The sequence below is a fragment of the Sander lucioperca genome, chromosome 5, assembly GCF_008315115.2.
Source record: "Sander lucioperca isolate FBNREF2018 chromosome 5, SLUC_FBN_1.2, whole genome shotgun sequence".
In the NCBI taxonomy this organism is placed as follows: Eukaryota; Metazoa; Chordata; class Actinopteri; order Perciformes; family Percidae; genus Sander; species Sander lucioperca.
In genome coordinates, this window is record NC_050177.1 from 15,365,702 (window position 1) to 15,382,274 (window position 16,573).

General features: G+C 39.8%; 2 protein-coding genes across 2 annotated transcripts; one reads left to right on the forward strand and one right to left on the reverse strand.

The window, feature by feature from the left end:
- Positions 1–160: 160 nt before the first annotated feature.
- On the forward strand, positions 161–5,503 carry LOC116055579 (olfactory receptor 10A6-like). The gene is made up of 2 exons (XM_031307589.1): positions 161–1,097; positions 5,412–5,503. Exons 1-2 carry the CDS (start codon positions 161–163, stop codon positions 5,501–5,503), a joined length of 1,029 nt encoding a protein of 342 aa, XP_031163449.1.
- A 396-nt stretch (positions 5,504–5,899) lies between these two features.
- On the reverse strand, positions 5,900–6,853 carry LOC116055580 (olfactory receptor 11A1-like). The gene has a single exon (XM_036001098.1). It carries the CDS (start codon positions 6,851–6,853, stop codon positions 5,900–5,902), a length of 954 nt encoding a protein of 317 aa, XP_035856991.1.
- Positions 6,854–16,573: the final 9,720 nt, after the last annotated feature.

The window sequence follows — 16,573 nt, forward strand, 5'->3', positions numbered from 1 at the left end:
TCACTCATTTGTTGACTGTAAGAATACTGTTTGTGTTGATGCTTTAGCTGCACTCTGTGATACATGTTAACATTTAAACAGTTGCACACTTGTAACAGACAACATGTGACATTATAGTACTCATATTGTGATACAGTCTTTTGAACCGAAAAGGAGAATCATGATAAACTCTTCATATGTTTCATATTTCACACTTGCTGCTTACTTTGACACTGGGTTGTTTAAATACTTATATTTCTTGCTTACTATGTCCTTATATATTTTAATAGTTTGGGCCAATCTTTTGCTGATTGTGGTTATCTGTATGAACAGAAGCTTACATGAACCTATGTACCTTTTTCTGTGCAGCCTGTTTGTAAATGAACTGTTTGGTAGTACAGGGTTGTTTCCATTCCTTCTGGTTCAGATCCTCTCTGACATTCACACTGTTTCTGCTCCATTCTGCTTCATGCAGATTTTCTGTGTGTATACTTATGGCAGTGTAGAGTTTACTAACTTAGCCGTCATTTCTTATGACAGATATATTGCTATCTGTTATCCTCTACAATATCACGTACATATGACATCTAGTAAGGTTGTTCTGCTTATTGCTGTAACATGGTCTGTTCCTTTTTTTGCTGTTTTTGTCACAACATTATTGAGTTCCTCCTTACAGCTGTGTGGGAACATCATTAATAAAGTTTACTGTGACAACTATTACATCATAAAATTGGCTTGCTATGACACCAGACTTAATAATGTCTATGAACTCGTTGCTGTTTCTCTAACAGTCGGTGTTCCTGTATCTATAATATTTTACACTTACATTAAGATCCTTAAAGTGTGTTTTTCTGGTTCTAAACAGACCAGACAGAAAGCTGTCAGTACCTGCACACCTCACCTCGCTTCTCTGCTCAACTTTTCTTTCGGGGTTTCCTTTGAAATATTACAGAGCAGGTTTGATATGAGCAGTGTACCCAACATGTTACGAATATTGTTGCCATTGTATTTTCTGACATGCCAACCGATCTTTAACCCTGTAATTTACGGCCTCAACATGTCCAAAATACGCATCACGTGTCAAAGTCTGCTTTCAAGTTCTGTTTTGGGAGGTTGCCGTAATTTCTTTTTGTTCAAAACTGGATTTTCTAAAATGTGGTTTAGAAAAAGTATCATGTAATAACGTGATGAATATTGTATTAGAAAGAATATTTCTTGTTATAACTTGATACATTTGTATGTTGTAATAACTTGAAAATATATTGTTGTAACGTAACAACATGATATTGATAGCTTTTTTGGCACCACTATGTTCCCGTACAAATTCAGGGTATTGGTAATTTGGTTTTGAACAATACTACTGAAGAGTTAAATGAGTCAAGACATTATAATTTAAATTTGAAGTTAGAACAGTGGTTCTCAGTCTTTTAGGGACCAGTGCCCCCTTATCCTATATCGAAATCCCTTACCGCCCCCTCCCCCCCCCCCCATCAAATAAGATGTAGGCTAGTTGCCCTGAATATTAATGATTAGGTCCTATTAATGTTATGATAATTATTATTGTTGTTATTAGTCCTATTATTGTTGTTACTATTGTTATCAAAAATCATAAAATAATCATATCATTGAATGAAAAATGTTCGACAGCTATGTTCATAGACATATTAAAGATAAATGATGTTAAGGTTTAATATAGACTATAAAGTTCACGACAAGACCGATTCATAACGCTGCAGTACAGAGTTTATAGAAGATGATACTCTGACGTCCCGTTCCCATGAAGGCAGCACGGAGCTGCACCACACAAAGCCTAAAGAAACACTAAAAAGAAGAAGAGTTATGATCCACCGTCTCGTCCAGTCGCAGGGGCGTAAACTGGCAGGTTTTAATGTTGCAGACCACTGTTTTTTGCAAGTAGTTTGAAGTGTAAACTCATATTGTTGTGAACCTTTGGTGTAAACTCGCCTCAAAACAAATGCTTCCCAAAGGCACCTCAACACCCCCCTTTCCACAATATTGCTTCAACGCCTCCCGTCATCCTTTGAACGCGCCCTAGGGGGCTGTACCACCCCTGTTGAGAAACAGTGAGTTAGAAGAAAGCTTAACCTTCTAGTCATGAACTTATATAGAGCAGCTTTTGATTTAACATGTCCAAAATATGCATTGTTTGTTAAACTCTGCTTTAAAGTTATATTGGGAAGTGTAGCTTTGTTCAGCTTGAGTTAAACAAATTGAGAAAACAATAAATGTTTGCCCTTGGCCCAATAGTGTCGACAGTAATCACTTCTTTAGTTAACATATTGTATTAAAAGGTAGGACATTCATATTGCAGATGTCCACACAAAGTTGATCCAGTCAGAGAAAGGTGATCTACTCTAGTTCACATTGTTATGTTCGTAATAGGGCTGTCAACTATGATAAAAAAAGACCCGATCACACAAAAACAAGCCTATAAAAATGTGTTTTAAGAAGTGATTGCAAAGTGACATGCAAATAACTTTAGTCTTGTGGAGAGAACCATCTGGAAGGGCTTTGAAACTCAACTTGCCACCCAAAAGACCCTTTCTCTTTCTCCATTCCTGCTGTTGTGGGAACTGTCCGAAAAAGCCCTAAGGCCAGTCTAATCTGACTCCAGTTAATTAATTCCCCTGCCTTCTTTTATTGGACTTACGTTCACCATACACAAGGATCAATCAGAGACGATGAGTTCAGTCAGCCAAGTTTACTGAGTCCAGCATAAGAGTTACAACACAGCTGTGGGTTCACAACACAGAGACTAAGTTTCCCTAGCGACAGACATAAAGTCAGGGCTCAGTCCTGACTTTATGAGCTCTGATCTATTCTCTCCCTTAAGCTTTTATCCTCCCCTCACAGGGGGGTGTCTTCTTGTTTCTAGGTAGAAACTGTTACCTTCACACACACACACACACACACACACACACACGCCAAGGTCGGGGCCTCTGTGTGGTGCAACTTCCTCTTCCGTTCTTGTAACTTTAACTTTCCTGTTTTTCTGCTTGTCTGTCTTGTACACAATGCACTTTTATGCCATGTAAGGCCTAAACTAATTTTCTCTTCCTCAATGACTGCACGCAGCTCTTTTGCCATGAGCACGAAACAATTTTAACTATCAATATTCTGCACTGCTCAAGGAGCTCTGTTTCTGCTCGCCACCCACAATGTCACTGCTGCATCGCTTCCTGATTTCACTAACTACAGTGGAGCAAAAAAACAACTTGTAAATACAATATTCTTGTCTGTTTTGGACTATGGTGACATTTTATATATGTATTCAACCTCCCCGTGTCTTCATGCTTTGGACACGGTGTTTCATGGAGCCTTAAGATTCATCACAAACTTAAAATCTCATACTCATCACTGTTTGCTGTACTCTCGGGTCGAGTGGTTCTCCCTCTCAATCAGGCGTTGGATGCATGGCATCTTTTTATTTATAAAGCAGTATTAGGACTACTTCCTCCTTATCTGAACGCTTACATCCTCCCGAGGTCTGCAGGGACATATCACTTGCGTTCACAGGATCTGTTTTTATTGTCAGTCCCTAAAGCCTGCACTGACTTTGGTAAAAAGGCTTTTAATTTTGCAGCACCATCTGCATGGAATCAGCTTCAGAATGAACTACAGTTGAAGGAGTTGGTCTCATTTTATTCTTTTAAAGGCTTTCTAAAGGATCTTGCAGAAAGGCAGTCTGTCTGTCATTGTTTTTAAATCGATTTAGTACCCAGAATTTTTTATGATGACATTGTGGTTTGAATATGATGAGTGAAAGTGTGTCTATGTTTTTACTTGTTATTGTCTTTGTATTTATTTGAAACCACGCTGCTGCCACTTGCCAGGACACTCTTGTAAAAGAGATTTGTAATCTCAAGGAGTTTTTTTATCCTGGTTAAATAAAGGTTTTAATGAATGAAAAAAAAGCCGAGGCCCAAATCACAGAATGCATGTGCATTAATCACCATGAGTACTTTTAACCACTTCCTCAATGACAAACACAGCTCTTTTGCAACAAGCACATACACACATTTTGTTAATAAAATATTTATACAGTAGTGAGCACCATGCTAACTTGTTTTTGTTTTTTTATCTGAGCTTGACCAGAGAACATTCAGTTAACCCTAGCACATGTAGGTCAGTGCTGTTGCCTGCGACAGGAGAAACACATACTTCATACGTCTTATTTAATATCTCCAGATCAATACAGTGTAGAGACTTATTTTAAAAAAAATTAGAAGCGGAGAAATCCGGCATTTCAACGAGGTCCTCTGACAATTGTAGGCCATCCAGAAGCTTTTTTAATCCATGATGAAATTACAGTGTCTCTGTAACATAAATAAATGATAATGAATCCAACAATCAACTTGCGTATGTTCCGTTTGCTTCGCAACCCTTTGAAAGAGTCCTTTGTGTCTTTTTAGCCCTTGCAGAAGCTTAGTAATCTGTCCGAGAAGACGGTGACTTTTCAGAGACTTTGCAAAATAATTCCGGAGCGATAGTAATTCATGTTGTGGGAATTATTGGAATTGTTGGGTCTTTGTAAATTATAGTGTGGTCTAGACCTACTCTATCTGTAAAGTGTCTCGAGATAACTCTTGGTATGGTTTGATACTATAAATAAAATTGAATTAAATTAAATTGAATTGACTGGCTATTTACTGTATTTAGTCATCTTTTTTTAACAAAAACCGATGTCTTCGTGTTAGCAAGCTGCCATCTTTGTTAGGGGGCACCTTGACTGACAAGTCTGTGTGTATTGGAAGGTGTGGCGCCAGGTTTATGAGGTTAATGTTAATTAATTAGTTAATTCAAAGGACCCACACATACACTTTAGTTTCTTGTCTATTCATTATTTTTGTTATTTTAAGATGCTTATATGTAGTTACAGATAAGAAAGCAGTGTAAAAGTAATTTGCACTCCTCCCCACTAGGTGGCGACATTAACCAGTAAATGGCAGAGTGAACTCTGAGGGCAGAACTAACCTGAGTTCTCCTTAGTTTTGCAAGAGCTTCAGCATTACGCTAGTAGAAACTACAGTGCAACTAAATGTCCTTCTGTTAATTACATTATGAATCAAAAAATGATAATCCTTTGAGTGAATAGTGTTCCTGACGCGTGTTTTTATAGTAATCCGCTGATAACATCACACATAATACCGAGGGTTAAAACATATCTGTGAAGTTCTCTGTGAAGTTAGCAGGAAGAGATCTAATGTAGCGTTTTATGTGGAGTGAGCAATGTGCCGTACTCTGTTTAAAAAATAGCCTTTTAAATGCATAACAGTAGAAGCAGCTTTAAAAGTGACGTATGTTCTTTTTAAATAAGAGCTGTGTGGTGGATCCAACTCATGCCGATGTGAAGAGTGGTTCATGGGGATTTGACACTTTAAAGTGTTGCGAACGGGATTTGGTGTTGACAGCACCCCCACGCCGACACCCTCCCCGCCAGGCTAAAGCAGTCAACCTCGAGGAATCACTGAGCCAGGTCCAGTTGCAAACCTTCCTTGGATAACTATAACGTGGATGACTCAGAAGCTTCACAGACATGTTAAAAATGACTCTTTAATTTTGAAAACACCCAAAATGTTGCTGTGATGTTTCTCTCCAGCACTTTAATCAAACACCAGTTCCTTGAAAGACCTCTGCTGTTAAACACCAACTACAGTAGACAACAGATTTGATTAAATAAGACTAACAGAGCTAAGGTCTGTTTCCAACAGATTATAAATTATTCTTTATTTTGTTCTTTCAAGGAAATTAGAATTAATTAATAATAATTATTATAATAATACTTTAATTCCAGGAAACCTCCAAGAACGTTAATGTAATGTAATTTCTATACACAAAGTTAACCGCAGTGATCATAGATGTCGACACTCGTGGAGTCAGAGGCATCTCTTTATTAGTGTCAGTCAACCTGATCACATCTCTCTCCTGATCTACACTTTAACAACAGACGTTTACATATGACATAGATTTTGGACATTTTCAGTCCGTACATCACAGGGTTAAAGAGCGGCTGGCATGTCAGATAGTACAATGATAAAACAGTTTTCAGTACACTGTGCACACTCTTTGTATCATATCTGCTCTGTAATATTTCAAAGCAAACACCGAAAGAAAAGTTGAGCAGAGAAGCAAGGTGAGGTGTGCAGGTACTGACAGCTTTCTGTCTGGACTGTTTAGAACCAGAAAAACACACTTTAAGGATCCTCATATAAGTGTAAAGAATTATAATGAAAGGAACAAAGACTGTGAGAAAAGTGAGAATGAGTCCATATATGTTATTGGCTGTTGTTTCAGAGCATGCCAGTTTCACAATAGAGTAGTTGTTACAGTAAACTTTGTCAATGATGTTCCCACACAGCTGTAGAGGAACAATCAATGATATCAAAACAACAATGGTAAGGAAAGAGTATAGCCATGGTAGGGCAATAAGCACAGCAACTTTTTTAGTCATCATACGAGTGTTATATTGTAGAGGATAACAGATGGCAAGATATCTGTCATAAGACATGATGGCTAAGTTACAAAATTCTACACATACATAAGTATACACACAGAAAATCTGCAGGAAACAGAGCGGAGCAGAAACAGTGTGAATGTCAGAGAGGATCTGAACCAGAAGGAATGGAAACAACCCTGTACTACCATACAGTTCATTTACAAACAGGCTGCACAGAAAAAGGTACATAGGTTCATGTAAGCTCCTGTTCTTACAGATAACCACAATCAGTAAAACATTAGCACAAACTATGAAAATATATAAAGACATAATGAGCAAGAAATATAAATATTTCAAAACCCCAGTGTCAAAGTAGGCAGCAAGTGTGAAATATGAAACCTGTGTAGAGTTTATCATGATCCCTCATTTGTGCTTGCAAAGCAATCAATAACCCAAATGTTCAACGCACAAACTGATAAACATTGCGTGCTATGTCCTACCAAAACATCAACCACAGAAACAGGTCATTTGTTCTTCACTTGGTGGAATCTACACAAATAAAAGAATAACTCAATGAGCCTCAGTTGTACTTACTTAAATATAAATAAGTTCATTACATTATAAATCAGATCAGAGAAGCTTTAGACACAGCACATGCACATGGACAAAGATATACCAAAGATTTCAAGTAATGCAATCAATCACCCTTACACGGTGTGTCCCACGTCACACAAAATCACATAATCATTCCACTTTGGAGGCAAAACTGTTGTTTAGTCCAAACAGTCAACCATAAATCAGTCTGTCTTTTATAAACTTTCAAACACTCGGAGTCATCTCAAATATTACTTGCCAAAATTGAAGAAGTCTGAGGCCTCTCACAAGGGTTGCAATATTTTTTTCTACCACAATTTTGTAAAGTTTAACAAGTTAAACATAATATCTTCTTATTGTAAATGCATGTATTATAGAAAACACAGTTGTTACAAATTCACTAAACTTAACATTAACTTATTTAAAGTCAAGATAAAGCTTAGGCAAGAAAGTCCAAAAGAGTTTAAGACATTAGGTGAGTCTTTACCTTCGAGTCCCTCCTGAGCTGAGCTGAAACGCTGCTTCTCCTTTTAAACTTTTACGACATTCTCAAAGGACCCTCTGGTTGCTGCTCATTAATGATCAATGTTAAAAGAAATGTTAATACAGGAAAATTGTTTGCACATCTACAACGTGAGACTGTTTTTGCAGTTAAAGACATTTAGGCTTTTGGTTAAAGGTCAGTTGCTCTATACATTTGCATACATTCATTTCATTTAATGTTTTTGGAAGTAAAGGCTGATTTATAGTAGTACGTAGGCTAGAGCTGAAGATCTTTGTGATGCGTTCAGTCGGGTTCAGTATTAATTTCTATAACTTTACACGGGCTCGGCCCGGGCTTGGGCTTGCGCTCCAGGTTGCGCGGTAAATGAGCGGTCAGGTGATGCGTTTCGATTAGCACGAAAATGGTTGCTGAGGAGGTGAAACGGAGGTGAAACGGAGGCTGACCTCTGGCGATTACGTTTTGGTTGCACCGGCAAAGAAAGCAAATTCTGAGGTGTGGAAAACTTTTGACCATGTGCATAATGAGAAATTACTCATTCTTGACAAAAGGCAAAGGAGCTGTTTGCGTATGTCGGGCTGTAAACGGGTTCAGGCTTTTAAAAAGCTGTCAATCAAAGTGTACTTGTCTGGCTCGGGCCAAATTCTGACAGGCTCGGGCCAAATTCTGTCGGGCTCGGGCTGAATTCTGACAGGTGCGGGCCTTGTCGGGCCGAACGTTTAACTGATTAACCGGTTACAGCTCTAACGTATGCTCTCAAAGAGCCTACACCATTGTCTACCACAGTGGGAAATCTTTAGCAGGAAAAGTTAGCCCTCTCCTTGATTTCATGTTGTTTATGGAGAAGGAGAACCAGGAAATGAATCGGGGGAAATGCAACTCTACCAAGCCACGGCCGAGCGGACCAATCACAGTTGTCGCGGTCTGTGTCTCCAGTCCTGTTCTCATTCCCAACCCATCACATACTGACGCTTTCACACCTACCTCGTTTGGTCCAGACCTTCGGACTTTTCAGTTTGATCCGAACCAAAATTACAGGTGTGAAACCTTCCCCTCGTTTCTTGTGTGAAAGCATTTTTTGGATGGTTCGGCCTTTCGGACCAAACAGGATATTATTGTGTTATTAAACCAGGGAAGCTCCTTTAAGGAGGTCAGTGCTTAGTGTGTACGTGAGAGAGAGAGAGAGAGAGACAGTGTCAGCGCTCAGAGCAGACAGCTGTCGGCTATCAGAGCTGAGAATACATCAGCAGTTTTCTTGTTAAGTGCTAGTAAATGTACAGTGTAAGTTTCCGTTTGTCTCTGAATAAATGCTGCAGAAAGAAAGTTCCCATGTCTCGCTTGTGCAGCACGGGGGAGAGCAGCAGTCAGTTATAATAACTCCGACACAGAGAGAGGATACGAGAGGACGGGGAAGCCCGTCTACAAACCAATAACAATAAATAACAGTATCAGCAGACGCAGCTCACATATGTGATGACAACAGGATGTAGTTTTGTTATGTATAGATCTTTAGTGCACTTGCATAACTGCAGTTTGAAACCAAAACTTATCGGATCAAATGCAAAAACATGAACCTTGGTCCGGACTTTCAGGTGTTAAAGCCCCCTCAGACAGCCAGGGTTTACTACTAATAAGACCAACTTATTTTGCAGCCAATCAGCTTTTGTGTTGATGGCGAGAGTCTCTTTCGGATTGTACCACAGCCATAAATGCATACAGTAATATTCTTCAGCTATGGGGAAGTGTCGCAGCAAGGGATAAGAGGAAAAGTAGAAGACACAGATTAACACACAATAACAAATAATATAATTAAAGAGAATAAATATTGAAATAGTAAAATGTATTTACAGTATTGCACATTCACATTTTTTATTGCACTTTTTTTATCAGTCCTGGTGTGTGTGTTCAACGATCTTTTCCGACTCTGACATCTGACATTTTTTTGCCAGATATACGTAGGTCTCTAATTTCATTCGTAATGGTCTCAAAAATGTCTTAAATTTGACTTGGTGAAACCTGCAGAAACCCTCTAATGCGAGGCAAAAATCCCCCTTTAGTGTCTGTACAGGATGCAGCTGTATGTAAGATGACGTAGTATTAAGAGTAGTCTCGCTTTGCCAGACCTTCCTCCACTGCGCTGCGGAGGAAGGTCTGGCTAGTCCACACAGCATTCCTTGTTTATCGGCATTTCTTTAAACCAATCACAATCATCCTGGGAGGCGCTGAGCTCCGGACAGTGCCACGGTGCCTCCGCTAAATAGCCTCGGGAAGGAACTTGTTTTGGTGGAACATGTGTACGTTCAAAAGTAGTTTTGGTCATGCAACAGAAAACTCAGATTGGACAGATAATCTAGCTAGCTGTCTGGATTAATCCTGCAGAGATCTGAGGAGCAGTTAACCTCCTTTAACCTTTAAGTAGTCCTCATAAATCCACGGCAGTTTAGAACGCCAACAAAAAATGAAGGCCGAGGCAACAGATATCCAGCCTAAATGAGTGACATCTGGCGAAATTTCAGTCAGCAACGGAGCAATCCCAGAAGTGGAACGTCAAGGACATAGACTGTATTAAGAGAGACAATGGTAGAGAGTAGTATAAAAGAGTGAAAGTCCTGTTAAGGAAGTAGGTTGGGGGTGGTACAGTCAAACAACACAGGACTTTCATCCAGGAGACTGGGGTTCATGTCCTGTTTTGTCCCATGTGTCACTTAAATGTACATCTTTAACCCTGCCCACAATCTTATCCTAACTTGAACTGTTTATCGGTGTTTTAAGGCCCCAACGTCTCCTTCCAGGCAGCACTGCCCGGAAGGCACTAGGATTAGGCAATGGTTATGGTAGGGTTAGGTGCCTTGAAGTCAACGGTCACAGCGCTGCCTGGAAGGAGACATTGGGGGCTTAAAATACCATTGAGCACTAGAACTACGTGATTTTACCCTGCACGTTGAAAAAGTGACGCTAAATCGGTCCCTACACAGAGTCAAAAGGTGACGCCAATAGTCCCGACCCAGAGCGTTGAAAAATAGGCTGCGTCTGACTGAGATGCTAAAGGAGACTTTTTGTGTCAGTAAAAACAGCCAAAAGGCACCTGACCAACCGTAGGTTTTTGACGCTCTTGGAGTGAGACTGTGTTGCGTGTTTACTGGTAAGAGCTAATGACGTTAAACACCGTATCCAGCTAATTTAATTGGATTACGTTACTGTAATGTGTCAACAGTTAACTTAATTTAATATTAGATGTTTTTTTAATTTAATTGGATTACGTTACTGTAATGTGTCAACAGTTAACTTCATTTAATATTAGATGTGTTTTCTTTTGCGGGGTGCAAATGTTCCACCAAAACAAGTTCCTTCCCCCAGACTTTTACAGAGCCACCATCGCTGCGTCCGGAGCTAATCGCCGCCCAAGATGATTGGGATTGGTTTATAGAAATGCAAACAACCCAGACTACTTTCTTCTATCCGAGAATGCATCTTGGTGTAGAGACCTTCCTCCACAGCACTGTGGAGATAGAGCCGGCTATGAGAGACTAGCAGTATACCTACCAAATTAATATCTGAATATTCCTGCCCTACTTATTTTGATGCAAATAATTGGAACATAGCACAACATGGAAATGAAAACACTGCTCTGTTTATTTAACTCTAGTATTGTCTTCCCATGGACATGCCCCTGTTGTCCTCTGGTTTGCCTCTTTATAAATCATACCATTTTCACCCAATATGTGTTACACCTTCCTGGCTATCTTCATTAGTTTTGCACTTTGTTTAATTTATGTTAAATAAATGAAATCATACCTTAATTTAAAAGTTAGATAAGCAGAAATCATTAATTATTTTGAGTAAAAGTTAAGATCAGAGAGGTGTGTGTTGATGGATATCCGTCAAAGTTTAGTCAGGATACTATTTTGAAACCTTTACAAATTTATTATCACAACTGTTGTCCTCTCGTTTGCCTTTTTTGATAGGAAAAAAATGATCACCCAAATCTGTCTTACACCTAGGCTTCTAGCCAACTATTGTTCAGTTATTTGTTTGAAAGAAACGTTTTATCCCTAAAATCAATGAATACTTGCGGTAAATAATCGTCTTTATCATTTAGACCATAGTCATGCAGCCATACTTTCTTCAGGAGTTTGTTAACTAATCATCCAGTATGTGTTGTGACAGAGCAGTCTGATGGGAGGTCATTACCCGCCAATCTCTGAGGACCGTGCTCATTGGTCTCACTGGTCAACAGCTCTGATTGTAATTTGCTTCAGAGGGAATTAGTGGAAACTGTGGCTAATGTGACGAGACCTCAGGGCAAACATGTTGAAATGACCTTTGACCTGAGGGACTTCATCAGTGAGCTGCAGTGATGTAACTTCTCCTAACACCTTTGAGAGGTTACATCACTTACAGATCAAAGTAAAGTTAGTTTATTAAGAAGCATCACTTTAGATTGTTTGTCAGAAGTTTAAAGCTCCATATTATAAACCGAATAACCGTGACCGCTAACAAAACAATCATTTCCATGTAGACGAATGGGCGTAGAGTTGAAATGCGGAGACATGAAATCTGCAAACTTGTTTATTTCTGTTGTCATTTTCAGCCGCAACTGTAACCTTTAAAGAAATGTGGTTTAACACTGAGGATCTGACTAGAGCTGCAAAGTTTATTCAAATAGTTTAAAGTTCAAATCAGTTCAAATCGATTAATTACTTTGAGTCATTTTTTATGGTAAAAGAAAGTCAATATTCCCTATTCCATGTATCTTAAATATGAATATTTTCTAGTTTTTTCACTCCTCTGTGACAGTAAACTCAATGGCCCTCATTTATTGAAATGTGCATACAACCTAACACAGGCGTAGGACAGGCGTACGCAGATTCCTACGCAAAGCAATTTGAACGTGAGCGTAGGCTGCGATAAAATCTCATGTCTGGTCTGATCTCGTGTACGCAAGTTTTCGAGTCAGTGTGAACTTGCGGTGAAGCATATCATCAATTTTACAGGAGAAGGAGAAATCATCAGTTGATCACTTATCAGCAATGGCAGATCTGGCTCTTTTAGAAGACCTCTTAATATCTGACGTAGCACACGTATGCGCACGGGCCACGGTGGAGCGCTCCATCGGATTGATTAAGGGCACATGGCTCTGTCTTGCATCAGTGGGAGGGCGGGAGACCCTAAGTCTGCAACATTGTTTTGACCTGTGGGGTTCTGCAATGATACACAAGAAACATGACGATGCACATTTTATATATAATATTTATTTTTCAGGTTTTCGTTTCTCTTTTAAAGTGTCGTTAATGGCCACAAGTGAGCAATTTATTTCTGCCATTGACCGAGTTATTTCGGCTTGTTTTTCCAGCCCCTCTGCTGTCAGGAGACAGGGTTGGGGTGGTGGTCCAACACGGGGGGCTGAGGACACACGCTCTCGTCCGTAAAATACGGACGCGTGATCAGGTACCTTTGTCGTTGTTATTGACACTAAAAGTCTCCTTTAGCGTCATATAACGCACTTTAACTAAACGCTCAAGACTATTGGCGTCCCTTTTGACACAGGTAGGTTAAGAAGAAGCTTTGTGTTGGCTTACATTAGGGAAAGGTAGTGGGTGGGCTTACATTTCTGTTACTCGTGGGAATAACGGACCGGTTAAAGAAGAAAGCGGCTTCCATGACACGCTGCAATAAAGGGACGGTTAAAGACACACGCGGGACATGAACACTGGTTTCTTGTGTCCTGTGTTTGACCATTCCACCACTATCACCAACCTCCCTACGTGGAATTCCCCCCTTACATACAACTCGCTAAACCCCGTGTAGACGCTGCTCTCCCCGTTACGTTCTACAAACACGCTGAAGGACGCTTTTTTCGTTGCTTCAGACGCTGACAGCCACTGTCCAAACGTCCGTATTTTACGAGTTCAGAGTGAGAACGGGTTGCAACACAAGCTTCCTCCAGTTCACCCGCACTACCCGTTTTTTACTACCCGGCTTATTTTCCGGAATCTTTCCCTATCCCCCTGACCCAACTCACCCCAGAAGGTGATAAGTTCACAGCTCCACCCGAGGGTCCAAAACACGCAGCCTCAGATCAGACAATACAGACTCAATTCAGCGTTTCCAAGAAGGCAGAATACTCCTACCTGAAGAGAGGTTTGTGTGTCTAATAAACCTAAAGGCTGTGTGGCCTGGAGCCTGGTGCTCCTGAGAGAGTCTCCCATTGCAAAGTGGTCTCAGGCTCCGGGCCAGACTAAGAATGGTTCATAAAGACCCTATGAGTCAACGAGGAAGAATGACCCGCCTGAGAAGAATGTCTGCCACTGAGCCCGACACCAGGCACAGCACGAAGAAGCTATGTAGCAAACCCCTCTCCATCCCATGGGCCCACCACCTCAGAATCAGAATCAGTTTTATTGTCACTACCATAATACACACTCGGCATACATGGTAGTGAGATATCGTTCTCCATATCATGGTATGTTACAGGTAAAAAATAAAAGACACATAATAGACAGAGACTAATATAAAATAGACATACTGTATATTAAACCTGTTGGAGGAACAGCTGGGGTAGGTTGCGCTGCCACACAGGTGCGTGAGGTGGAGCACCACCAGTTAGATCTGGTGGGCCTTACATCTATGCACAGTTTTGGTTTTGGGGGGTTGGACTCTATTGTTCTCTGGAGTTGTTTGTACAGTGTGTGAGGCCCCGGGCCGGTGTGGGGATACTCAACGGCGGAGCTCAGCTACGTTGGAGTTTAGATGAGAGGGTCGCCTCCCTACCCCTGTGGGTTGTTGGGGGGAATATTCTGACTGTTGACTGTGCATATGCACCACACCGCAGCTAGGAGTATTTAACCTTCTTGAAGACCCTGAATGGAGTCCTGCATGGGGGCTCCAGTAGGAACTCCATAGTTCTGCTGGGAGACTTCAACACGCCTGTGCGGTCGTTCATTGTCATACTTCGGTGCTGGTCATTGATAGCCTATAACAAACACATCAGTGATGCTCATCAGTGTACCTGGTACCAGAGAACCCTAGGCCGAAGATTGATGACCGATGTTGTCATTATATCATCTGATCTGAGGCCGCAGGTTTTGGCAGCGATTACCATCCATCATTTCTTGTTTTAATAGTATTCAATTAAACATACATTGTTAAAATATGAATGTGTGACGTGTTCATCAGGAGGGGCATGGCCTCAGCTTTGTCGCTGTGTACCTGTCTGTGTGTAGTTTTTAGACGTATAAGAGCTGCTGCTCGCTGACTCTGTTCTCCAGCAGCTCGGCAGAGTTTCAGCTGCTCGTGTGGAAACAAATCAACAGTTTGTCTCTGGTGTTGATGTGTCTGATTGCTTCCTGTTTCTTAACTTGTCCTGTTGATGATGTTACATTTATTCATGTGTCCAAAGTGAAAGATGAGTCCAACCTGCAGTAGGTAAGGTTGTTAACTGAAGTCAGTGTCTGCCTTCATGCATTAACACCTTTAATCTCCTTTTGTCTTGTATCATGTCAACATCACTGTGACTCAGTTTTTATGCTTCTGATTAGTTCACAGAGTGAAATGTTGAAGCACATTTGATGTCTTTCCTTGTGGTTTGTTCAGCTGAACTGTTTAATTGTTTAATTTAATGAAAACTGTGTCTGAGGGTTTAGTCTGTTTCTCTAAAGCTTTGATCAAACTGATGATTCATGTTTCCTGATCAGTAGTTTTTCATGTTAACACCACTGATGTTTTAAACAGTCTGTTTTCTTTACAGATGTGGAGAGACTCAGATTTGATGAACTATTGAACATGTTACAATAGTTTCCTTCCTTTGCATAAATGAGCAGAAACACAAATACATCTTCTGTGTTTTGTTCTGCTGAGCTGATTCTAGTTTGATGACTTTTCATCTGAATTTGATGATTTTCTGTTTCTCACTCATACATCCAGCTGAAAGTTGTTATTCTAAGAAATGTGCAGAGAATGAGTCACTTTAAGGTTTGAAATCAACTGGAAGTGATCCTCACAAGAGTCTGAATTCATTTATATTTGATTTTATGTGATGAAGAAAAAGCTCAAAGATCATGTTTGTGTTTGTCAGCTGATTTTAAATGAACATTTTTAAACAAACGGCATCAGAAAGAATTAATAACTGAGATTACATTGTTGTCTACTAAATGTCTGTTTTTCATTTTGAACCCCACTGATATTTTAACCAGTCTGTTTTCTTTACAGATGTGGAGAGACTCAGATTTGATGAACTATTGAACATGTTACAATAGTTTCCTTCCTTTGTTTAAATGAGCAGAAATCTTCTGTTTTGTTCTGCTGAGCTGATTCTTGTTTGATGAGTTTTCATCTGTTGACTTGCTGCTTTTCTGTTTCTCACCAGACAAACTGAATTTTAAATGAACATTTTTAAACAAACAGCATCAGAAAGAATTAATAACTCAGATTACATTGTTGTCTACTGAACATCTGTGTTGCAGTGCTGATGATCTACTTGTTCAGTCATTTCTGATTCCAGCTCTACACTGTGAGGATTTGCTGCTCTTCTGTTTCATGTCGATACAAACTGAACTTGTTTGTGTCTCTGAACTGTTTAAAGAATCACTATGAACTAAAGATGGACATTTTTGGTGCTGCTTCAGACATTTTGAAATTTGAAATTGTATATTTTTATTAGGGCTGGATTTTAATAATCAATTCTCCAACTAAAGTCCATCTTTGTTTAAGTGATCTGATATCTATTACCACAATCTTGGAATAGATCTTTTAATATTTGCCTTTTTCCCAGTAAAAAGTACTTTAAACTTTTTGGGGGGTCAGTTCTCAAAGTAAACATTAACCTGGTGCATTATAAAAATATCTGAGGGTTGCTTCTTGCTTAAACAATTCACAGTTCTGTGAGAATCTCTTTTATGTCCAAGATAAACTGGTATTGTAACTGAAATTCCCCTATTCTAATTTATACTGAAACAGAAATATAATCAGGACCTTGTGAATAGGAATCATAACGATTCGGGAAATCATTAATGCCCAATTTTGTTTTGTGATCAGCAGTTGTG